At 40.1% G+C, this 24,898-nt stretch overlaps 2 protein-coding genes across 2 annotated transcripts; both read right to left on the bottom strand.

The window, feature by feature from the left end:
• Positions 1–154: 154 nt before the first annotated feature.
• On the bottom strand, positions 155–7,505 carry LOC117441760 (aminopeptidase N-like; the record flags this gene model as incomplete). The annotated part of the gene is made up of 5 exons (XM_034077775.2): positions 6,628–7,505; positions 5,476–5,618; positions 3,694–3,833; positions 1,568–1,694; positions 155–310 (listed from the first exon to the last, which is right to left on the bottom strand). Coding segments are annotated over exons 1-5 (1,168 nt in total), but the record flags the coding sequence as incomplete, so codon positions are not given.
• An 11,894-nt stretch (positions 7,506–19,399) lies between these two features.
• Positions 19,400–23,106, bottom strand: LOC117441759 (AP-3 complex subunit sigma-2-like; the record flags this gene model as incomplete). The annotated part of the gene is made up of 2 exons (XM_034077774.2): positions 19,400–20,990; positions 22,999–23,106. Coding segments are annotated over 2 exons (234 nt in total), but the record flags the coding sequence as incomplete, so codon positions are not given.
• Positions 23,107–24,898: the final 1,792 nt, after the last annotated feature.

Below are 24,898 nucleotides of genomic sequence, written 5' to 3'. Positions count from 1 at the left end.
GGAGGAAAAGAGAGAGGGTTTTGTTTTCTGACACTTTGGTGAGTCTCTTGACACAACAGGGACACATATCTTACGTATAAAATAATCCAAAAGTGCATTTTGCATGATAGGAGACCTTTAAGAGAATACGATGGCAGGGATGTTATTTTCTTACCATGTGAGCGGAGTTCATGTGAGATGACGGTGGTGACTCTCTCTTTGTTTTCCATTAGAGGACATGAAGGGGTCGAACAGCAGGCCGTCTCTCTGTAGGTCACCAGACCCCAGTTCTCCATCGCCCCGGCGTTAAAGTCAGGGAGAGCGATCTGATCTGGGGAGGACATCAGGAAAATACATCAGAAAAATACATCAGAAAAAATATCAGAAAAAATATCAGAAAATACATCAGAAATAAATCAGAAAAAATATCAGAAAATACAACAGAAATACATCAGAAATACATCAGAAAATACATCAGAAATACATCAGAAATACAACAGAAATACATCAGAAATACAACAGAAATACATCAGAAATACATCAGAAATACATCAGAAAATACAACAGAAATACATCAGAAATACAACAGAAATACATCAGAAATACATCAGAAAATACAACAGAAATACATCAGAAATACATCAGAAATACATCAGAAATACATCAGAAAATACAACAGAAATACATCAGAAATACATCAGAAAATACATCAGAAATACATCAGAAATACATCAGAAATACATCAGAAAATACAACAGAAATACATCAGAAAATACATCAGAAATACATCAGAAAATACATCAGAAATACATCAGAAATACATCAGAAATACATCAGAAAAAATATCAGAAATACATCAGAAATACATCAGAAATACATCAGAAATACATCAGAAATACATCAGAAATACATCAGAAATACAACAGAAATACATCAGAAATACATCAGAAAATACATCAGAAATACATCAGAAATACATCAGAAATACATCAGAAATACATCAGAAAATACAACAGAAATACATCAGAAAATACATCAGAAATACATCAGAAATACATCAGAAAAAATATCAGAAAAATACATCAGAAATACATCAGAAAATACATCAGAAATACATCAGAAAATACATCAGAAATACATCAGAAATACATCAGAAAAAATATCAGAAAATACATCAGAAATACATCAGAAATACATCAGAAATACATCAGAAAATACATCAGAAAATACATCAGAAATACATCAGAAATACATCAGAAATACATCAGAAAAAATATCAGAAAATACATCAGAAATACATCAGAAATACATCAGAAATACATCAGAAATACATCAGAAAATACATCAGAAAATACATCAGAAATACATCAGAAATACATCAGAAAATACATCAGAAATACATCAGAAAATACATCAAATATGATAATGTCTGGAAGTTATTCACTCCAACAATTGTTAAAACGTCCACCAGCAATGCAAGACAGGTTTATGTCTTTCCATTTGAATTGAAAGACATAATGCTTGGCTAAGGGAGATAAGAAAGGTCATTAAAATGTCTTTCTTCACAGACATTAACATGTTGACATACCTGACTTTGAGAGTGGGTACGAAGTGTTGTAGTATTGTTCATAAAAGTGAAGGATCGGCCTTGTGATGTTCAGAGCGTAATCTCCCTGTTTGTCTTCTATCGCTTTCCTGCGAGCCCAGATTCGGATCTGCAAAAAAAAGAAAGATAAGATAAGATGGAACTTTATTTACATTCAGGCGTCTATAGCAGCAACAGGGTCAGAGTGCAGAACACGATTTACCCAAGGTACAAATAAAGATGAGGTAACTGTTGAAACAAGATATCACAGTAAAACGTTGAGCATTTGTACGAACATGTTAAATATATTTACACAGATTTAGGTCCGACGAGCCATGTGTCATGTGATCACATTGTTCAAATAATAAATAAAATAAAACATTTCAGAGTTTCCAACAACTGGGACAGTTTTATAATCCTGAACGTCACCAAGCGCTCCGTCCCAGCTGTGTGCGTCACTCTTTAGTGTCCCCTGGTCTCCCAGCTGTGTGCGTCACTCTTTAGTGTCCCCTGGTCTCCCAGCTGTGTGCGTCACTCTTTAGTGTCCCCTGGTCTCCCAGCTGTGTGCGTCACTCTTTAGTGTCCCCTGGTCTCCCAGCTATGTGCGTCACTTTTTAGTGTCCCCTGGTCTCCCAGCTGTGTGCGTCACTCTTTAGTGTCCCCTGGTCTCCCAGCTGTGTGTGTCACTTTTTAGTGTCCCCTGGTCTCCCAGCTGTGTGCGTCACTCTTTAGTGTCCCCTGGTCTCCCAGCTGTGTGCGTCACTCTTTAGTGTCCCCCTGGTCTCCCAGCTGTGTGCGTCACTCTTTAGTGTCCCCTGGTCTCCCAGCTATGTGCGTCACTTTTTAGTGTCCCCTGGTCTCCCAGCTGTGTGCGTCACTCTTTAGTGTCCCCTGGTCTCCCAGCTGTGTGTGTCACTTTTTAGTGTCCCCTGGTCTCCCAGCTGTGTGCGTCACTCTTTAGTGTCCCCTGGTCTCCCAGCTGTGCGCGTCACTCTTTAGTGTCCCCTGGTCTCCCAGCTGTGTGCGTCACTCTTTAGTGTCCCCTGGTCTCCCAGCTGTGCGCGTCACTCATTTGTGTCCCCTGGTCTCCCAGCTATGTGCGTCACTTTTAGTGTCCCCTGGTCTCCCAGCTGTGTGCGTCACTCTTTAGTGTCCCCTGGTCTCCCAGCTGTGTGTGTCACTTTTTAGCTTCCCCTGGTCTCCCAGCTGTGTGCGTCACTCTTTAGTGTCCCCTGGTCTCCCAGCTGTGCGCGTCACTCTTTAGTGTCCCCTGGTCTCCCAGCTGTGTGCGTCACTCTTTAGTGTCCCCTGGTCTCCCAGCTGTGCGCGTCACTCATTAGTGTCCCCTGGTCTCCCAGCTATGTGCGTCACTTTTTAGTGTCCCCTGGTCTCCCAGCTGTGCGTGTCACTCTTTAGTGTCCCCTGGTCTCCCAGCTGTGTGCGTCACTTTTTAGTGTCCCCTGGTCTCCCAGCTGTGTGCGTCACTCTTTAGTGTCCCATGGTCTCCCGGCTGTGTGCGTCACTCTTTAGTGTCCCCTGGTCTCCCAGCTGTGTGCGTCACTCTTTAGTGTCCCCTGGTCTCCCAGCTATGTGCGTCACTTTTTAGGGTCCCCTGGTCTCCCAGCTGTGCGCGTCACTCTTCAGTGTCCCCTGGTCTCCCAGCTGTGTGCGTCACATTGTAGGGTCCCCTGGTCTCCCAGCTGTGTGCGTCACTCTTTAGTGTCCCCCCAGCTGTGTGTGTCACTCTTTAGTGTCCCCCAGCTGTGTGTGTCACTCTTTAGTGTCCCCCAGCTGTGTGTGTCACTCTTTAGTGTCCCCATGTCTCCGTTGTGTTTTGAGCTTCTTGCAGCGTTTCGTTTATGCAGCGCTTTAAGTAAACGCTGCTCATATTTCCTCAAGTCGGTGAAGATGTGTTCTGGCACATTTGTGTATTTATATTTGCACTGCTTTTGAAACTGCAGCAGGTTGTAAAGAGTTTGCACCTGTCGGCCACCGTAAAAATCTCTCCGATAAACATAGTGGATAAGTAGACAAAGTATAAAGGGGCATAAAATGGAAAGTCCACGTACAGCAACGGGAACGTGAGAGAATGCACTTCCTTCCTGAGCACACTTCTCTATATGTCTCACCTGCAGGTTGCTGCCTGGGATGGAACCGATGCTAGCGAAGTCACAGACGATGAAGCCCAGCAGGTATGTGGACATCTTCGGCGTGGGCTCGAACGTCGTCACTTTAACGGGAACGCCGTCGATGAAGGAGTCTGCGGAGTCTGTTCAGAGAGAGAAATCCTCTAATTAGGTTGTGTGTCTGATGTTTGCTCACTTTCAAACATGTCAGATATCTGTACATGTTATACTATCCTATGTGTATTCAAGTCCTGTAGTGTAAGCATGCCAACTGCCAAAAACTGCAGTATTTTTGACTGTCCATCTATCATGTAGCATTTGTTTTATTAAAATTAAAAAAGTTACTTGTATAAGTTACTTATTATTATTATTTTTAAATAGCACGTCAAATATCCACCATATAACCACCACAAGTTGCCAAAAAGAGCTCATATAAAGGTTGAACTACAGCAAAGCTGCCCTGGGAGAAATGTAGTATAGTTAAGCAAATAGAGAACCGCAGTGACGCGTCCTAAAACTTCTTCCGGTTCCTTCGACAAAAACGCAATGCAATCTCTCCGTAGGGTTTGGGAAAATAGCTGGAAGTAAGGTCTGTGGTTGAAACACATTGAAGAGACGGATCACGTTTTGTTCAGCCGGATAATCTCCACATGGCTACCCTGCTTTTATCATTTTAGAATCATAAATCTAATCGATAGATTTATGATTCGGAATCTATAAGAGATGCGTTTTTGTCGAAGGAACCGGAAGAAGTTTACTTCCGGGTTTTAGGTTTTGCGGTTCTCTATATACATAGAAAGAAAAAGGTCAGACTACTGAAATACTGAAATTGATCAAGTCGTCATAGCAATCAATCAATCAATAAATCATACGGCTGTAATAGTCGCTCATAAATAAATAAGTAGATCACTGTTCTGTATTTGCTATGGATGCTGGCAACAGTCACATCGTCCAAAGTGAAGGTGATGTGTGACCAGTAGTAGTCGAGGCGGACTTGAGACAGTTAACCGTCTTGGATGTGACAACGCTTTCTGGCAGATCGTTCCAGAAGTCAACCACACGCAGGCGGAAGAAGTTGCGGCGGATAGCCGGTCTTGAGTACTGTTTCTTCAACTTGAGGCAGTGTCCACGAGTCCCTGTGTTATAATCCCGTTGTATGGGCATGATGTTTTGTAGATGTTGTGGAGATATTTGAAAACTTGTATATATGTAAATGTTATGATATGTAACTACTTAAATAACTATGCAAATGTGTTTTTACTTGAACTACAAGGAAGCTACAGCCAAGTGTAGTAGACTTGCTGTACAGATGTAGCACTCCAGATCAGACTCAAAAGGGTGTGTCCCAGTCAAAAGCCCAGCGGATGCCAGTGGCTGGGGGTGTTGCCAAATTGCTAGAGGGCGTTGCCCAATTTCCCCATTTGTTCAATTACAGGATTTAACCATGAGATGGTGCTTCATTCACAAAATACACAATGGGCGTTGTAGAAACATCAATATTTTAGATCAAATAAAGTATATAGTTTGCTTTATGCAGTATATTTCCTGTAATATTGTACAGTAGATTGAAGTAAATCAACGTATACATTAAGATAAGATGGACCTTTATTAATCCCGTGGGGAAATTCAGTAGTTCAAACAGCAACAGGGTCAGAGTGAAAAACAGGACAGCACAGATTCACACAGATTAATAAAATCAAAAATAGTGTACATGTAGTTCACTTCCCAACACTGTGTTCCTATTCTGATCTGGTTTTACTGGTTGTTTTCTCCTGAGGAACTAACCGGTCTCGATGCCGTTGGACAGAGCCACGGTTTCTCTCTCGTGAACGATGGTGACGTTGAAGGAAGCTTTCATGGCCGGCTCGTCGAAGCAAGGGAACGTTTTCCTGGCAAACGTAGCCTGCATCTGTGAGGTCGCAACAACTCTGCAACATGTTCAAATTAAACATCAACAATTCAATTCAAGGTTTTATTGTCATACGCACGAAGCTACAGTGTAGACATGGCAAGGACATTCTTGTGACCAGAACTCCTCCAACAATGCAACAGATATAATAAAATACAAAAATACAACAAAAAAGTCTTTATGCAATATGATATGTACAAGAACAGAATATGAAATTAAATAGCGTACATTAAGACAACATTAAATACGGTTTTACCGCGGTGATTTAGATAAATAATCAACCAAGAGGAACACGGTGGGACAATTGAAGTGGACATTTCCTAAAAAAGTCACTTCGTCCGTGAACAAACATCTGGGTTTACTACACTTTTAGTAAAACCTTGGATTCAAACATATTCTAGTGATGTCCCCAATATGTTTTTGATCAGCTCAAAGTGGATGACCCCGGCTAGTTACACATTGGGCGTCATTGGTAAAGCTGAGCTGTTAGTGACCTCAGATGACCTCTAATAATGCTTAACTGTAAGCGAAAGTAATTTGAACAGGTAAGTTAAAAAACCACTCCAACAAGAATGGGAAAATTAGCTTTAAATGTGTCATGTGTATTACTGTTGTTAAAGAGGACGTATAATGCCCATTTTCAGGTGTATACCAGTATGTGTCTCTATTTTAAAGGGTCCTCTCGAGCTGATGGTGGTGTGAAACTCCCTACAAGGATTGTAGCCTTTGCAGACCATTTACATGCACTAAAACCCATGTGACACACTACAGGAAAGGGAAAACTCTCTTTTTTCTGGGAGGGCCTTTAAGATACAGGCGCTAAAACTGTGCGTTTCAGACCGTGGGCGAATACAGGTTCAATTAGACTGCCGACATGATCAACATTTTGTTTTTTGACAATAAAAAAAAACATGTTTTTATAGAAACCTAAAATAGATGTTTAAAACCCAAAAAAGAGCATTTCATGTCCCTTTCAAATCGTACTTTTAAACTATGACCGTGCGCCGTTTAGCTTCATCGTTACTCACGTCTTCACTCCGTCATCAGTGTATTCGCTCCGGTAGAAACCCTCCAGGTCGTCGGCCAGCTCGCCCTGAAACTCAGTGTGCAGAACATACATCGCTCCAACACTTAATCTGCGACTCAGCTGAAGAACCAAATACTCCGTCTTCACAACGAGCCACGACTTCAGAACCGATGGAAAAGACGCTTCGCCCACGGCGCTGAACTTGGCGAGGAACTCATCGAATTTGGTGAGGTTCAGCTTGTTGGAGTGGATGATGATCAGGTCTGTTTCCTTCACGCATCTGAACACCACCGTGGATTCTCCAGTGAAGATATAGAGGCCGTTGGCGTCGGGCTTCAACCGAGGAAACAAGGTGACGTTATAGGAAACAGGAGAAAGGGATTCTGGGAGTCTGTATTTGTCCCACGGCTCTTTTGGGGTGAACGGTGTAGGAATGGGAACACTGGTGTTGCCTGTTGCTTTATCCTCACTGTTTCCTTCTCGCTTCTTGGCCTTTTCTTTATCTAAGGCGACGGATAAAGCTATAATTGTAAGCAGAGCAATGGCCGCCAGCACCAGAAGCCCCAGGCCCACATTTCTACTGACGTGGATGACTTTCGCCATGTTTAAGGCACTATATCTTCAGGTTTCCTCCCCCTTTGAGACTAAATCTCTCCCCTCTGTCTTCCCCTGATACTAAATCTAAAACTTAATATTAAGCTGTCTTTGGCTCTGTTCTTGCTGTAACAAATAAATGTCCCCTCTGAGGGACAAATAAAGGTTTTCTGATTCTGAGGCTGGAGGAGATTAACTCTCAGGGGTTTCAGTCGGTGTTCGTGCAGCAGGTCTTCTCCCTCCTCAGTTAATAGTTCAGCTATCAACGTGGCAAATAAGACATTTTCAAAAACACCTGAGGAGACAGAGAAGAGGGTACACGTTATTTATCAAAATCAACTTTATCGTCAATCTTTCAGTTTGTGTGTGCAGACAGAGAGATCGAAATACCGTTTCCCACAATCCTGAATACAAAAACAAATATATATATAAATATTTATATCCTATATATACACAATCAACAGACACATTTATACATATGCCCACATCAAGACCTAAATAAAAACACAACAATCAATATATACAAAATAACAGTCACTTCAATATCTTTGAGAAATGTACTTTAGTGCAACGATGTCCATAGCAGCGTAACAAAACGTGAGGGAAAAGTTTAAAGAAATACAAAGATAAGCAAAAACACTTCTGAATATTCGTTTGTTGGGGTCCAGCCAGTCCACTTTTTGATATCTAAATAAGGAAACATTTTCCATTTCGAAGATATTAATTTAATGAAATCCGTTATATTAATCAGGGATTTAATATGTGGTCGACCTTCTTGGTATTTTTGAGAAACACAATGCATACATCTATTTGTAATTTAATTGTTGTCGAACTGTAGTGTCAAACATAACACAATACAGTAAATATGTTCCTTGTCCTTTTCAGCAATACACATGCGGACACAAATACCAGATGAAAAAACATTAGAATATATAAACTAAAGAAACATAACATGAAGAACAATGACATCAACAAATAGGGAGTAGTCATATCTATGTACCGCAGCGTGAAGAAAACTAAATCAGGCGTATGGGGCATTACATAGTGGGTCCACTGCTCCCAGTATGAAGTAAATAGCCCCAGTTTATGATTGAAAAAGCATTTTATAAATGTTCATCCATTCAGAGTCGAGGTCTTTTGATGACTGTTTCCGGTTAACGTCTTTTTTAGCAGACAATGCGTTCATTTTTTGAGGACAACTGCTTTTATTTTATTTTAATCTTCTTATTTTTTAACTGGATTTTCAATATTTAAATATATATATTCATGTTAAAAAAACTACTCTATACGAGTACATTTTCCATTTCCATTTTTAGACTTTTTTTGTGTATTTAACACGTATTTATTCTGTATTTTTGTTTATATTTTATTTAATTATCAAGATTTGTTATCACTGGTCTTTCGGGCTTTCCTTCGATAACCACTTCCTGGGTTAACGCCTTTTTCAGCAGACAATGTGTTAATTTTTTATGACAACTGCTTTTATTTTATTTTAATCTTCTATTTTTTTAAACTGCTTGTATAAAAAACGCTTCTATATGAGTTCATTTTCCATTTTTAGACCTAACTTTTTTGCAATTTACATTACATTACATATAAGACGCTTTTATCCATATATATATATATATCTAGTCAAACCAATTCAAAATCTCCATGGTAATCTGTCTTAAAAATATCTTTGACCTCATCAAACGCGTTCAACAGCCCAAAACATTTAGATTTAAAGAAACGAGCATCAGTTTCAAATAGGATGCATATAAAAACACAAATATGCCAAAACATGAACTTAGTAAATATAAGATAAAATCCCTCTGTCCCACACACTCAGAGGACTCTTTAAAGTAGACTCTACATACTGATATACACCTGCACATCAGCAGGAGAGGACTCTTTAAAGTAGAGACACTACATACTGATATACACCTGAACATCAGCAGGAGAGGACTCTTTAAAGTAGAGACACTACATACTGATATACACCTGAACATCAGCAGGAGAGGACTCTTTAAAGTAGAGACACTACATACTGATATACACCTGAAACATCAGCAAGGAGAGGACTCTTTAAAGTAGAGACACTACATACTGATATACACCTGAACATCAGCAGGAGAGGACTCTTTAAAGTAGAGACACCACATACTGATATACACCTGAACATCAGCAGGAGAGGACTCTTTAAAGTAGAGCTACTACATACTGATATACAACCTGAACATCAGCAGGAGAGGAACTCTTTAAAGTAGAGACACTACATACTGATATCCACCTGAACATCAGCAGGAGAGGACTCTTTAAAGTAGAGACACTACATACTGATACACACCTGAACATCATCAGGAGAGGACTCTTTAAAGTAGAGACACTACATACTGATATACACCTGAACATCAGCAGGAGAGGACTCTTTAAAGTAGAGACACTACATACTGATATACACCTGAACATCAGCAGGAGAGGACTCTTTATAGTAGAGACACTACATACTGATATACACCTGAACATCATCAGGAGAGGACTCTTTAAAGTAGAGACACTACATACTGATATACACCTGAACATCAGCAGGAGAGGACTCTTTAAAGTAGAGACACTACATACTGATATACACCTGAACATCAGCAGGAGAGGACTCTTTATAGTAGAGTAAAATGTAGTAAAATTATATGTTTACTGTACTTAGTCTTTTGTGTATATATATCGTATTTATTTAAACATGTTGAGCTTTAATATCTTTCTCAACTTTGGACCCTGCTGAGGTCACACACTCATCACATTGTGAAAACTGAGACATCTTCATAACAACTGAGAAACGTGATCAGCAAGGGGCCGTTTAAAGTCCACGGCTCACGTTCCTGTGAAGCTGTGATGTAGTGACATTAACATCTCCAGTGTGCACTTTGCTACCTGTGTTTGGTATACTTAAAGGTCCCGTGTCATGGCCATTTCTACTGATCATAGTTTCCATTGTTGAGGTCGACTAGAATAGATTCACATTGTTCAATGTTCCCAACTCACATTGGTTTTCTCACAGCATCTCTGTATAGTCTGTGTATTCACTCTCTGTCCTACACGGCTAGTTGGAGCTCTGCCTGTTTAAGAGGATATATTCTGCCTTTAGGGTTTTTCTCTCTTTCCTGTAGTGTGTGCTATAGGTTATAGTGCATGCAAATGGTCTGCAGAGGCTAAATCCCTCTGTCCCAATCCCCAATCAGGGCCTCCAAGGACCTGAGGAAGGCTGCAGTCTCTCTCTCCCTTCTCCTCTGGGCTGCATGTGTGACATGTGCAGCATGTGTGGTGTCTCTGTGTGAGACCTTGAGTTTAACGTGTGTTTTGTTCATTGTTAGGAGATGTGCTCCAGTGTACCTTTGTACTTTCGACACTTTATTTCATAAGAAAGTTGTTTTTTGTTTGTCATTAGTTACGTTGCAAATTGGCTGGTGAGCCCTTTCTTTGACTGATTAACACCTCACCTTGTGGCTTCAGCAATCAGTTTCGTCTCCTTTTTCTCTCTCCCGGTTATTTTACATGTTGTAACTTCCTTTGAACATACAGTCCAAACAGCTGTGCGTTATATAAAGGCTTTTCTCATGTTCCAAATGTCCCTTTTGGCCACGTTCCTAAGAAATATAAGCCAAACTATTGCTTTCCCTTTCCTCTAGAGAGCGGGATAATCTTGTGAGTGGGAATGTTCATCCCGGGATAAATATTTCCTGGAGTAAAAGATGAAAACAAGAGAGTCATGTGACCTCCTCCTTCATGGTGTAGTTTTAACACACTGCACCCTGCAAGGACCGTGTATTCTTATATAAGAAATTACCTCTTTTATTATCATATGATCAGACACTTAGTCAGAAGTATTTCCTCACAGTTAGATACAAAAATACTTGCGTAAAACACGTCTAATTGATGCTGTTTTTCTCTTGTATTTATTGGTACTGCATTTTATATTGAGGGTAGTAATCAGGGTACAGTACTTTTATATGTTGATACTCAGATTAGGTTACTGAATGCAGGTTTAAAGTAACCCTCCCTCCCTGTGTACAGTTTGCATGCAGCCAGATGTGGTTTGGATCCGGTTCAGCCCACGCTGGGAGTCACATATTCTGCATTGCGCAAGTGTTATTTACTGCTTGTGTTCCACTGAAATAGCTGATACAAGATACATGGTCCTTTAGAGAAATCAAAAAGAGGAATGAAAGGGTCAAACACTCAAACGCTCCCTGCAAGTACTGTACATGCTACTACTTGGAAAACCTGTGGAAGGATTTTTGTTATCAATTTATTCAATCGAATTAGGAGTGGTTAGTTACGTGTTCTGCTTTGATTCTATAGAACAAATTGGACTGGACACCTGCTTTCTAAAAAACTAATTAATGTTTAAAAAAAAATGATATATTTAAATATTATTTTATTTTCTTCATTCTATCTTTAATATGTATAGAAACGTAAAAAGTGTAATACATTTGAATTAAAGGTGGGGTAGGTAATTCACTTCAGAACCACCTATTGTTATCTTCCATGGAATGCTCTTAACATCCCGATAGCAATGAATAAATGAAATGCTTTGACAATAAATACATAAAAAAATGTCATCTGTGGAAGGCAAGGCAAGTTTATTCATATAGCACCTTTCAACACAAGGCAATTCAAGGTGCTTTACAAAAATGAAAGACCTTCAGAAAAAGGCATTTAAAAACAGTCATTAAAAAGAAATATTAAAAGAAAAAATACAAGTTAAAAGTTACAGTGCTGTCTAAGATATGAATAGTTCAATTAAAAGCAGCGACAAAAAGATAAGTCTTCAGGCTGGATTTAAAAGTAGTCAGAGTTGCAGCGGACCGGCAGGTTTCTGGGAGTTTGTTCCAGATGTTTGGAGCATAATAACTGAACGCTGCTTCTCCATGTTTAGTTCTGACTCTGGAGACAGAAAGCTGACCAGTCCCTGAAGACATAATTTAGCAGGAGGTCAGAAATGTATTTTGGCCCTAAACCATTCAGTGCTTTATAAACCAGCAGCAGTATTTAGAAATCTATTCTTTGACACACAGGAAGCCAGTGTAAAGACTTCAGAACAGGAGTGATGTGATCCACTTTCTTTAGTGTTAGTGAGGACTCGAGCAGCGGCGTTCTGAATCAGCTGCAGCTTTCTCATAGATGTTTTAGTGAGACCTGTGAAGACACCATTGCAGTAGTCGAGTCTACTGAAGATAAGGCATGAACAAGTGTTTCCAAATCCTGCTGTGACATTAGTCTTTTAATCCTAGATATGTTCTTTAGGTGATAGTAGGCTGATTAGTAACTGTTTTAATGTGACTGTTGAAACTCAGGTCAGAGTCCATGACTACACCTAGATTTCTGGCTTTATCTGTTGTTTTGAACATTGCAGACTGAAGCTCAGCGCTAACTTTTATACGTTCTGCCTTGGCTCCAAAACCATTACCTCAGTTTTATCTTTGTTTAATTGGAGAAAGTTCTGACACATCCAGCCATTGATTTGTTCAATGTTGTGTCATCTGCATAGCTATGGTAACTTATTTTGTTGTTTTTCATTATCTGAGCCAGTGGTAGCATGTAGATGTTAAAGAGAAGAGGCCCCAAGATGGAGCCTTGAGGTACCCCACATGTCATATTTGTGAACTCAGAGTTGTATTTCCCTATAGAAATAAAGTTGTTTCTGTCCTTTAGGTAGGATTCAAACCAATTTAGAAACTGTTTCCGAAAGTCCCACCCAGTTTCCAGTCGGTCTAGTAATATGTTGTGGTCAACAGTTGTCAAACGCAGCACTGAGATCTAATAATACTAACACTGAAGTTCTTGCCACTGCTATGTTTAAGTGGATGTCATTGAAGACCTTTACAAGAGCAGTCTCAGTGCTGTGGATTGGACGAAATCCTGACTGGAATCACATCGAAACAACTATTTAAATTGCAAGAAATTACTCAACTGTTGAAAACTACTTTTTCATGATTTTACCTAGACATGGCAGGTTTGATATGGGCCTGTAATGTTCATTACTGAAGCATCTAGAGTTATTCTTTTTTACGGAGGCGGTTTAATGACTGCAGTTTTCAGGCCTGTGGAAAAATACCTGAGTGAAGAGATTTGTTTAATATCATGAAGTAGTTCTGAGGCCATGCAAGGCAAAACATCTTTGAAAAATCCTGTTGGAATAATATCAAGGCAGCAGGAGGAGGACTTCAGAAGTTGAATAATGTCCTCCAGGTTTTTAAAATTAAACTGATGGAATTGTGTCATGGTGTTTGAATTGATGTTAAGTGGACACAGAGACAACACATTTGCTGTACCTGAAGCAGAGGCACTGACTGCTTGTCTGATTTTCAATTCCAAATTATAAAGGCCAAGTCTCTCTTTATAGATTTCAAAATGAACCTGGAGATTTGTTTTTCGCCGCCTGCGTTCAGCTTTTCAACACTATTTTTTTTTCTGTTCTCATGGCCTTTCTCCATGGAGATATGTTCTTCCCAGTCACTTCCTTTACTTTAGTTGGAGCAATGGCATCTAATAACCTTTTAATTTTGGAATTAAAAATGATCTACTAGCTCATTTACTGAGATGTTAGCAGGGGCAAGTGTGGAAGAAAAATTCTGAGTAAACATTTCCCTAGTATTTTCAGTTAAATATCGCTTTGTGGTTACCTCTTTTTGAACATTTGTGTGAACAGAAATAGAGCTCTCTCTCAAAGGAAACACAGGAATGATCAGAGAGTGCAACATCAGTCACCACGACCTCAGAGATATTCAGACCCTTTGAGATAATTAAGTCCAGAGTGTGCCCCTTATTGTGCGTGGGCTCCGTCACATGCTGAGTCAGTCCATAGCTATCAAGAACACAAAACAGTTCTTAGCCCCTCTGTCCTGGGGGTTGTCAACATGGATGTTAAAATCACCAACAATGACTAGACGGTCAAAGTCAATACACACTATAGACAGCAGTTCAGTAAAGTCATCAAAAAAGCTTGCACAGTATTTGGGTGGTCTATAGATATTTAGGAACAGAGCTCGAGAGGAGCGTTTCAGCTGAAGGGCCACATATTCAAAAGAATCAAAGTTTCCATACGATGTCTTCCTGCATTGAAGGGAATCATTGAACAGAATAGCAACTCCACCCCCTTTCTTATGCATTCTTTCCTGACTCATAAAACTAAAGTTGGGAGGGGTTGATTCGATAAGAACAGCTGCACTGTTATTTTGTTCAATCCAAGTTTCTGTTAAAAACATGAAATCGAGATTGTGCTCAGTGATAAAATCATTGATTAAAAATGTTTTACCTGCAAAAGACCTGACATTTAATAAAGCTAGTTTAAGTTTGTTAAACACACTATCAGTCATGTTTTTTGTAACAAGCTGTGGCTGACATGGAATCACTGCTAAATTAGATAAACTCACACAAACGTTTGAGCGCTTCCTGTTTCTAAGATGATTCACCACTCTTAATCTATTACCTATCAACACAGATATCGGCAAAGCTACAGGCAGGCAGGAGAGTGCCATACGCCCTTGAGCCTGGACCCAGCACATATCAGTTAGAGATTACGTTTTGTACACACACATTCTTATCAGGCTTCGGAGACAGTGAAGGGGGGGAGAATGTTTTGGTCCTCATGTTTGTGGCATGGTCACGGGGGTGATGGTGATATGCTTCGGTGATTGTGGTGGGCGTCGTTGTGGAGGGGCGGGGGTAAAGGACATGCTGCCAACCCTGCGTATCGCCTTCATGCTGCGGTCATTGAACTCCAGGAAGGACTTGGTGCCAACCCTCTGTATCTCCTTCAGGTCATCAGAAAGAGATCTCCGGTGCTGGGTCAGTGGAGCGTATCTGTTCTGGATTGGCACACTCGGTGGTTTCGGAGGATTGTTTGTAGTTCACCCTTTAGCAGCTGTCCACGGCTGTTTCCTATTAGGAACAGGGGTTGAAGAGGCGCTCTTCCTGGGTGATAACAATGCAGGCCAGCCGGTCGCATTACAGATTTCAGAGCGCTGGGCTCTGTCTGTTGTTCGTCCTCCCAAATCCCATGGAAATCATTTACTCTTCGGCCTTGCACCCAGAGAGTTCCAGGGAGGACTACCACTTGTAGATGTATTACCCGGTCCACAGCGCTCCTGTTCCTTGGAATCCTTGTAGCTGTAGCTGTAAGTTAGCATGCCCTTTTCCATTATTTTGCAGCACTGGTAAAGTGGTGTCATTCCAACCTAGTCCATTCACTTCCACGTTAACTTCCAACCGTTGCATTTTCATTTCCAACACGGCCATCTTCTGTAGAAGTTTGTGGAAGTCATCTGTTGAGAATTGAGGCATTTTGCTGCTAACTAGCTTAAGCTAAATAGCATGCCAGGCTTTAGCTGTTGCTCAGCTATGCTACTGTAAGACTAAGGTCGTTGTACAAATATTGAAATATGGCTGAAACCCTTCATCTATTTACGAAGAATAACTGTCCCAGTGATAAGTTAATGTCCAGGAGCCGCTGCTCGAAGTTATCAGAAAAGAAAAATAGGAAAATCAGCATAAAAAAGTAAGCAGAGGCAAGAGCAAGCAGAAAAGTGTCTGCACTGTAAGAAGCAGGAGAACTAACCTAACCTGTGGAAGGCGTGGCGCTGTAAAAAGCACGACCAATCATCTCATTGGTCATGTGCGCGTTCGTGTGTGTTGGAGGAGGGGCTCTGTGAGGAAGTCTGAATAAAGGGGCAGATTATTTTCGGCTGCGTACTTTCAAATTCTAGCGCACTCCAGCTGGTTTCTCCATTCTTACCTACCCTACCTTTAAAGTATTGGTACGAATATAGGAAGGTAAAGTAAGAATGTGTCATAAAAAAATAAAATAAAAAGGTATTTATATAAAAACAAGTAAAAAACTCCAATAAAAAAGTTAATAAATGAGAAGTGTTATTATAAACATAAAACATAGTAAAAATGTGCACATTGTACAACAATATATGTTTCTTACAATCAAACAATGGTTTGTTAGTATTAGTAATATATCATTCTGTATAGATGTAATGTTAAAGGTCCCCTATTATACTGTTTTACATCAATACTCAGATATATACAGAACCTGTTTCTGATTGGCTTTTTTTTTTCAAAAGTGCTGATTCTCTGGGTGTTTCTCAATGTCGAGGAAGGCTACTCTAGAGCCACTATTTCAAGGATGCTACGTCATCGAGTCCCGCGGAAGGTCTGTTCCAATGTCCAGAATGCTTGGAATTCTACCGAGGCCTTCGTTGAGGAAAATTTCGAGGCTGCACATGTGTATCCTCTGCGGTCTTAAAATCCCTACTAAATGTCCTACCAAGGAAAGCGTCCTCGACATTGAGAAATACCCTGTGTCTGTTACTTTAGATCAGTGGCTCTCAAACTTTTTCTGTCAGGAGAAAAAGAAAAGTCGGGCCCCCCCAACACAAATAGTCACGTAATGGGCCATTTATTAAAATACATCAATATGAACGTGAGCATTCCTTGGCAGTGATAATAAAACAATGCTCCAGAAGTCTGTGTGGTCAAAAAAATGAAGACAATTGTGCAATCCCTTTGCTAGAACAATAAGTTACTTGTCCACTTTGCAATCTGTGCAAAAAAATGAAAAGAAAGAACATGCTGATATTTGGTAGAAAGTGTGTCTTATCTTCAGTGGCTGCCATGAGCCTGTTTGGCACGGCACGTCTTCAAAACGGGGCTGCAGGCTCAGTGGCGGCGCCAGAGATTTATTGTGGGGGTGCTGTGGGGTAGCTTGACGTTTCATAGAGGGTGCTCAAACATTTAGGGTTTCCCATTAAGGTACCGGGCGCTACAGAGGAATGTTCTACTGCAACACTCCCCACGCGCACACAGTGTACCCGCGACTGTTACAATGAAGGCTCGATAACCCGCTCACGGCATATAGGTGTAAGCAGGGGTCAAGTGCTATTTTTACAGGTGGGGAGTGGACCTCACCTCCTCTAGGGGGGTCTGGGGGCATGCCCCCCCGGGAAGATTTGTTTTTTAAGTTAAAAGCATCAATCTGGTGCACTTTGAGAGCAACATGAAGAGACCTATGGACAGATCTCTCAGCATCCATATGAAACAGAACTGTAAACAGATTTACTTTTTCTTTATGGATATTTTACAAATCACCCTTTTAAACTGTATTCTTGTTTTACTTGTTTTACACCTGTTTTTCATGTATTCTCTTTTTATAACTGTAATGATCAACGTGTGCCTCGGAAATAATTGTTTACATTAATCGTGACCCGATTCGCTAGCACCAGAAGCTAACGATCTCCGGTGCTCTCTCTCTCTCTCTCTCTCTCTCTCTCTCTCTCTCCTCTCTCTCTCCTCTCTCTCTCTCTCTCTCTCTCTCTCTCTCTCTCTCTCTCTCTCTCTCTCTCTCTCTCTCTCTCTCTCTCTCTCTCTCTCTCTCTCTCTCTCTCTCACACACACAAAATGGCTCATTCCACACGTACTGTATCATATTATTTTCGAATCAATAATTAATTAATTAATAATAAGGGGGGGGGGGGTTACCTTGGTTGCTGATTGGCTAATGGCTACACATCGTTATGACATCATAAAGTGGCCAAAATCTGATCAGCTCGTTTTCAGACAGGTTTTTATAGAAATGGATCAGGACAAAAAGAGAGAGAATGTCTTTACACAGAGAGGACACAAGTTTACGTATAAGAGACATGAACAAGTGGATTTTGCATAATAGGTGACCTTTAAATAAACATAAGTCAAGGTAGAATGTCAAATACAAATATTTGTAATTTATATTTATATTAACATAAGAATTAGAGCAAAAATAAGTATATTTAAAGATACAAAAATAAAGATATTTATATAAACATAACACGTTATAGTTACATGTCTGATGAAATATAAAAATAAAATAAATTGAAGTGTTTATATAAACAGAGTGAAAGTAAGAGTGTGCAATTAAAACAAAAGTTAAAAACTCTCCAATAAAAGGTTAAATAAAATAGAATTGTTACTTTAAAGATAAGAAGGTAAAGTAAAAGTGTTGTGTTGTTTAAATTAGATCATATTTATTCTGTATACGGTGGGGGAGTCAGGACTCAGAGAGACACGAGGAGAGCTGGAGCTTTGATGGCAAACACTGCCGATTTATTTGGAGTTAAGGCCGGAGAATTGACAAAACAGGTGGCGTGTCACGAGTTGCCAAACCAATTCTGAAGCCCTCTTTCTGCAGCTCGAGGTTTTAACTAGTTCTGAGTGTAATAATCAACATTCTTCATCAGTGAGACTTTAATTATGGACCCTGAATCTAACTCTCGTACATAGGAAAGAACGTGTGCCAGGGAGCCTTCGTCCCTGAACAGTAAACTACCTCATGACGGCTTGTGCTCCGTCACAGACTGGCAACAACAATGCGCCCAAGCTGCTACGCCTTAAGAGAGATAGCAGCAACACCCAAGGCCGTAGACCTGCGCCGTGGGAAAGGAGACAGTGAGAGGAGAACATGATGAACCGTGTTAAAGGTTGAATACCTAAGAAAATTATTCCCTAACATATACATATACATACATATACATAATACATATATGTGTATATCTTTCATTTGAACTATAGCCAGTGAAATCAGAAGAGTTATAACTGTTAGATATACTTTCCATAAACAGCTTTTCACAGTGCATATACTCCGTCTACACTGCCTTCATGCCCCATTCTGCAAAACAAACAATGAGTTGTGATTGTTGTTGTTTTCGCCCCAGAAACCCTTAAAGCTCAAAGCACCAGATGCCAAACACTGAAAATGCTGAAACACACACAGTCTCTGCAGTGAGGCAACACACGACCTAAGGAGTGTGTTGGCATGCAGCATGCTGGATAAATGACCCCGTCAAACATGGTGGAAAACAGCACATACCAGACCTGGAGCTGGACGTCCGCTGAGCTCTGATTAAAGTCCGAATGCAGCGAGGAAGTGGAATAATGTGAGGGTGGAGGTAAAGGCTTTTCCTGGTAATGAAGGGAGGGAACAAGTCCACCAAAAAAACCTAGATTACCAGGAAAAGGGGGCTGGAAGAATGCGGCTGAAGCAACAAGCCTGCGAACTCATCGTGGTGACAAGCTGCAGACTGCACAGACCGGTTTCATTAAAGATGCAAACTAACCAGTCTGGTGACAAAGTTGAAAAGAGGGAAGAAGATATGCAGACGCAGGGATTTAGTTTTCTTTTTAATATGTTACTATAGCAAGGAACGTCTTTACAATGGCTAAACACCGACAATAAGACACTACACACATGTAACAGATGTGGGACAGATCTTATCACAGCACAGTGAATCTGGCTTCAACTTAAAATGCCTTTTCTGAGCCCGAGCTGCACCCGGGAGATCAATAACACGTTCACAAAGCACAGAGATGTCCGAGACGCCGTATATGTTACAGCGAGGGGGAGATTCATTGTGACGAGAGCCAAGCAGAGGAGGTCTACTGTATGTGAGGAATAAATAACCCGATACAAAAGCCAACAGATCGGATTCCAGGGAACCGTGCCGAGTCCGAACAAGTTGTGAAACCTTGATGAATGTTTCAGATTGTGCAGCGAGGCGGAGAAACAACAGAAAGAGATACATGGTATATTAAGGTACACAAATCCACCATCAACTAGTTATCGTGCAGTATATTATCAGTCATTATTAAACACTTAGTAATGCCTTATTCGACATGACTGTATTCTACAAGTAAGAAGCCATTAGTTGAGTTTTTCCTCGATAACCCTCTGATTAGTGCGTATTTATTGCAAGTACGGACGTTGTTGTACATTTGGGTTTTAATATGCTCGATATGGGCGTAGTAAGGCAGTAGCACCACAAGATAGTAATTCTCCCGTAACACCTCACTAATATGATCTATTCAACAAGAACATGTAACAAGACATGAAACTACAAGTGTTAATTGTGTCGAAATAACTTAATATGTTCACTAATAAGCTAGAAGTGTGCCTCTAATATGTTAATTAACAACCAATTGATGGTGAATACCTTAATCTAAAGTGTTACAAACAAATACATAAATGAAGCTTTAAAGCAGGGGTGTCAAACTCAAGGCCCGGGGGCCAAATCCGGCCCGCGACTTCTTTTTATGTGGCCCGCAAGAGCTTGCAAAGAATATATTACGTTTATTATACGGTTACATGCCGATTTACAGAAGCACGTTGCCCGTAAACTACATGTCCCACAATGCATCTCGTTTTGTGCCATGTGCACTGAAGAGACTTGCAATTATTTGCCCCGGACTTCTGCTTTCAGACGTAGTTAATTACTAAGTTATTATTCTATCCGATAATAATCCAATTCAGAGGCAATAATGTAATATAATCCATTATTTTATATATATATTATATATTTATATAGTCTTAAAAGTTACAACCGGCCCTTTGAGTGCAACCATAATGCTAATGTGGCCCGCGATGAAATTGAGTTTGACACTCCTGCTTTAAAGAATCAAACTTTACATTATTATGCAAATCATTTGTTTCACACAAACGAACTATGCGCGAGGAACGAGCGGGACAGGATTAAGCTGCCGTGGCTTTTATAATACACGAATATATAAAACAGATTTTCTCTCAGTGTTTACAGCAGGAATGGGCGGCGGAGCATCGGAGCCCGGCAGGAAGTCCTCTCAGAACGGGGAGAGGCTCGGCACTTTGATGTTGATGTCTCCGATGTTGATGTTTCGGGGCATTTCGGGCAGATTCATGTTCTTCACGGCGGAGACGGCGCGAGCAGGGGCCGCCGATAACCCTCCCTGTCGAGAAAAACACTCCATTCAATTATGATATTTAGTAATTAAACATTTATTTTCTAGCTGTTTTTGTGTTTATCAAATCAAACATTATTTACTGTAATTACTTTAGTGAAACTGGTTCTCTATGCTTTTATTTTGAAGGGGGTTTTAGGGGATTTGTCTCTACTTTAAAGAGTCCTCTCCTGATGTTCAGGTGCACTGCATATCAGTATGTAGTGTATCTACTTTAAAGAGTCCTCTCCTGCTGATGTTCAGGTGTATATCAGTATGTAGTGTCTCTACTTTAAAGAGTCCTTTCCTGCTGATGTTCAGGTGTATATCAGTATGTAGTGTCTCTACTTTCTTACATGTTGAACTCAAATACCTGTACTTTCTACTTCTTACATGTTGAACTCAAATACCTGTACTTTCTACTTCTTACATGTTGAACTCAAATACCTGTACTTTCTACTTCTTACATGTTGAACTCAAATACCTGTACTTTCTACTTCTTACATGTTGAACTCAAATACCTGTACTTTCTACTTCTCACATGTTGAACTCAAATACCTGTACTTTCTACTTCTTACATGTTGAACTCAAATACCTGTACTTTCTACTTCTTACATGTTGAACTCAAATACCTGTACTTTCTACTTCTTACATGTTGAACTCAAATACCTGTACTTTCTACTTCTTACATGTTGAACTCAAATACCTGTACTTTCTACTTCTTACATGTTGAACACAAATACCTGAACTTTCTACTTCTTACATGTTGAACTCAAATACCTGTACTTTCTACTTCTCACATGTTGAACTCAAATACCTGTACTTTCTACTTCTTACATGTTGAACTCAAATACCTGTACTTTCTACTTCTTACATGTTGAACACAAATACCTGAACTTTCTACTTCTTACATGTTGAACACAAATACCTGTACTTTCTACTTCTTACATGTTGAACTCAAATACCTGTACTTTCTACTTCTTACATGTTGAACTCAAATACCTGTACTTTCTACTTCTTACATGTTGAACACAAATACCTGAACTTTCTACTTCTTACATGTTGAACTCAAATACCTGTACTTTCTACTTCTCACATGTTGAACTCAAATACCTGTACTTTCTACTTCTTACATGTTGAACTCAAATACCTGTACTTTCTACTTCTTACATGTTGAACTCAAATACCTGTACTTTCTACTTCTTACATGTTGAACTCAAATACCTGAACTTTCTACTTCTTACATGTTGAACTCAAATACCTGAACTTTCTACTTCTTACATGTTGAACACAAATACCTGTACTTTCTACTTCTCTCATGTTGAACTCAAATACCTGTACTTTCTACTTCTTACATGTTGAACTCAAATACCTGAACTTTCTACTTCTTACATGTTGAACTCAAATACCTGAACTTTCTACTTCTTACATGTTGAACACAAATACCTGTACTTTCTACTTCTCTCATGTTGAACTCAAATACCTGTACTTTCTACTTCTTACATGTTGAACTCAAATACCTGAACTTTCTACTTCTTACATGTTGAACTCAAATACCTGTACTTTCTACTTCTCACATGTTGAACTCAAATACCTGTACTTTCTACTTCTCACATGTTGAACTCAAATACCTGTACTTTCTACTTCTTACATGTTGAACACAAATACCTGTACTTTCTACTTCTCTCATTTCCCAAACAGCTGGTTCCTTTAGTCTGAATGTGTGTTGGTGCGTGATCATTGTTCTTTAGAGTCATTGCGTGCCTATTGGTTGGAACACGATCCGTGTATCCATCACTTCCTGGTCTTCTCTAAAGAAGAGGGACCAATGGAAACGTTGTCATGTTGCCGTTGTTCAGCATGGAAACATTCATTAGCTAACAATGACATTATTGTTATCTGTACTTCTACTTGAGTAAAGGATGTGTGTACTTTCGCCATCTCTGCTTTTAAGTGATGTGCAAATGTTTGTTATGTCTGTGAAGTGTGTGTCCTTCAATGTGTCCGACACACTGACCTCTGACTTCTCCATGCGGGTCTGCAGCTCCACCTGAGCTACGATGTCGTTCATGTTGGTCTCCAGAACCATTCCTCCCATCACCACCTCCTGCAGGATGTAATGCACCTGCACACACACAGGAGACACAGCAGGTAGTTAAAACACCTGTAAACATCACTACAGTAAAAAAACAGCTCACTTCACTGCTACTGTGTTTGAAGTGTCTCTACTTTAAAGAGTCCTCTCCTGCTGGTGTTCAGGTGTATATCAGTATGTAGTGTCTCTACTTTAAAGAGTCCTCTCCTGCTGATGTTCAGGTGTATATCAGTATGTAGTGTCTCTACTTTAAAGAGTCCTCTCCTGCTGATGTTCAGGTGTATATCAGTATGTAGTGTCTCTACTTTAAAGAGTCCTCTCCTGCTGATGTTCAGGTGTATATCAGTATGTAGTGTCTCTACTTTAAAGAGTCCTCTCCTGCTGATGTTCAGGTGTATATCAGTATGTAGTGTCTCTACTTTAAAGAGTCCTCTCCTGCTGATGTTCAGGTGTATATCAGTATGTAGTGTCTCTACTTTAAAGAGTCCTCTCCTGCTGATGTTCAGGTGTATATCAGTATGTAGTGTCTCTACTTTAAAGAGTCCTCTCCTGCTGATGTTCAGGTGTATATCAGTATGTAGTGTCTCTACTTTAAAGAGTCCTCTCCTGCTGATGTTCAGGTGTATATCAGTATGTAGTGTCTCTACTTTAAAGAGTCCTCTCCTGCTGATGTTCAGGTGTATATCAGTATGTAGTGTCTCTACTTTAAAGAGTCCTCTCCTGCTGATGTTCAGGTGGATATCAGTATTTAGTGTCTCGACTTTAAAGAGTCCTCTCGTGCTGATGTTCAGGTGTATATCAGTATGTAGTGTCTCTACTTTAAAGAGTCCTCTCCTGCTGATGTTCAGGTGTATATCAGTATGTAGTGTCTCTACTTTAAAGAGTCCTCTCCTGCTGATGTTCAGGTGTATATCAGTATGTAGTGTCTCTACTTTAAAGAGTCCTCTCCTGCTGATGTTCAGGTGTATATCAGTATGTAGTGTCTCTACTTTAAAGAGTTCTCTCCTGCTGATGTTCAGGTGGATATCAGTATTTAGTGTCTCGACTTTAAAGAGTCCTCTCGTGCTGATGTTCAGGTGTATATCAGTATGTAGTGTTTCTACTTTAAAGAGTCCTCTCCTGCTGATGTTCAGGTGTATATCAGTATGTAGCGTCTCTACTTTAAAGAGTCCTCTCCTGCTGATGTTCAGGTGTATATCAGTATGTAGCGTCTCTACTTTATAGAGTAAAAAACTACAGGAGAGGGAAAAGGGCCTCTGTAAAGCTTTTAAAGTTGGATCAATCCTGAAACTCTGCTCGTTTGTGTTTCTTTATACAAAATGATACAGAAAACATGAGCGAGGTAACACCTGGAGAGTTCAGTCCTCTCTCTGGAACATAAACAGTTTCAATTTCACTTTCAAATTGAGATTTGGGGAATTCCTTAGGGCACGATGATGGCAAAACGACTCTGAAGCTTAGTAGGATAAACTGGAAAAAAACTGTGTCGTATCGTAGTGATTTATGAATCTACAGGTATCCAGTTAAACCCTGCACTGGTGTATATACTGTATACATTTTACGATGAGTTGCACAGCGAGGAGAGCTGTGTATCTCCTCTGGGGAACATTCCTCTGGCCAAACCCCACCGCGCCACATGACATCAATTTCCTGCTGTACATGTGTGCGATTAGTCTCAGCACTTTGCACTTGTTGTAGTACGAACAACCCAGAGCTTCCCTTTTAAAAAGAAGCAGCCTTCACTCTTTAAAATCCATCACCTGGACCTTTTTACATTTATTCATACTACATGCAGCCCTCAGGCGAGACATCTCAGAGCTGC

This window comes from Pseudochaenichthys georgianus, unplaced genomic scaffold, assembly GCF_902827115.2.
Source record: "Pseudochaenichthys georgianus unplaced genomic scaffold, fPseGeo1.2 scaffold_1965_arrow_ctg1, whole genome shotgun sequence".
In the NCBI taxonomy this organism is placed as follows: Eukaryota; Metazoa; Chordata; class Actinopteri; order Perciformes; family Channichthyidae; genus Pseudochaenichthys; species Pseudochaenichthys georgianus.
This window is presented reverse-complemented; position numbering and strand designations above follow the sequence as displayed.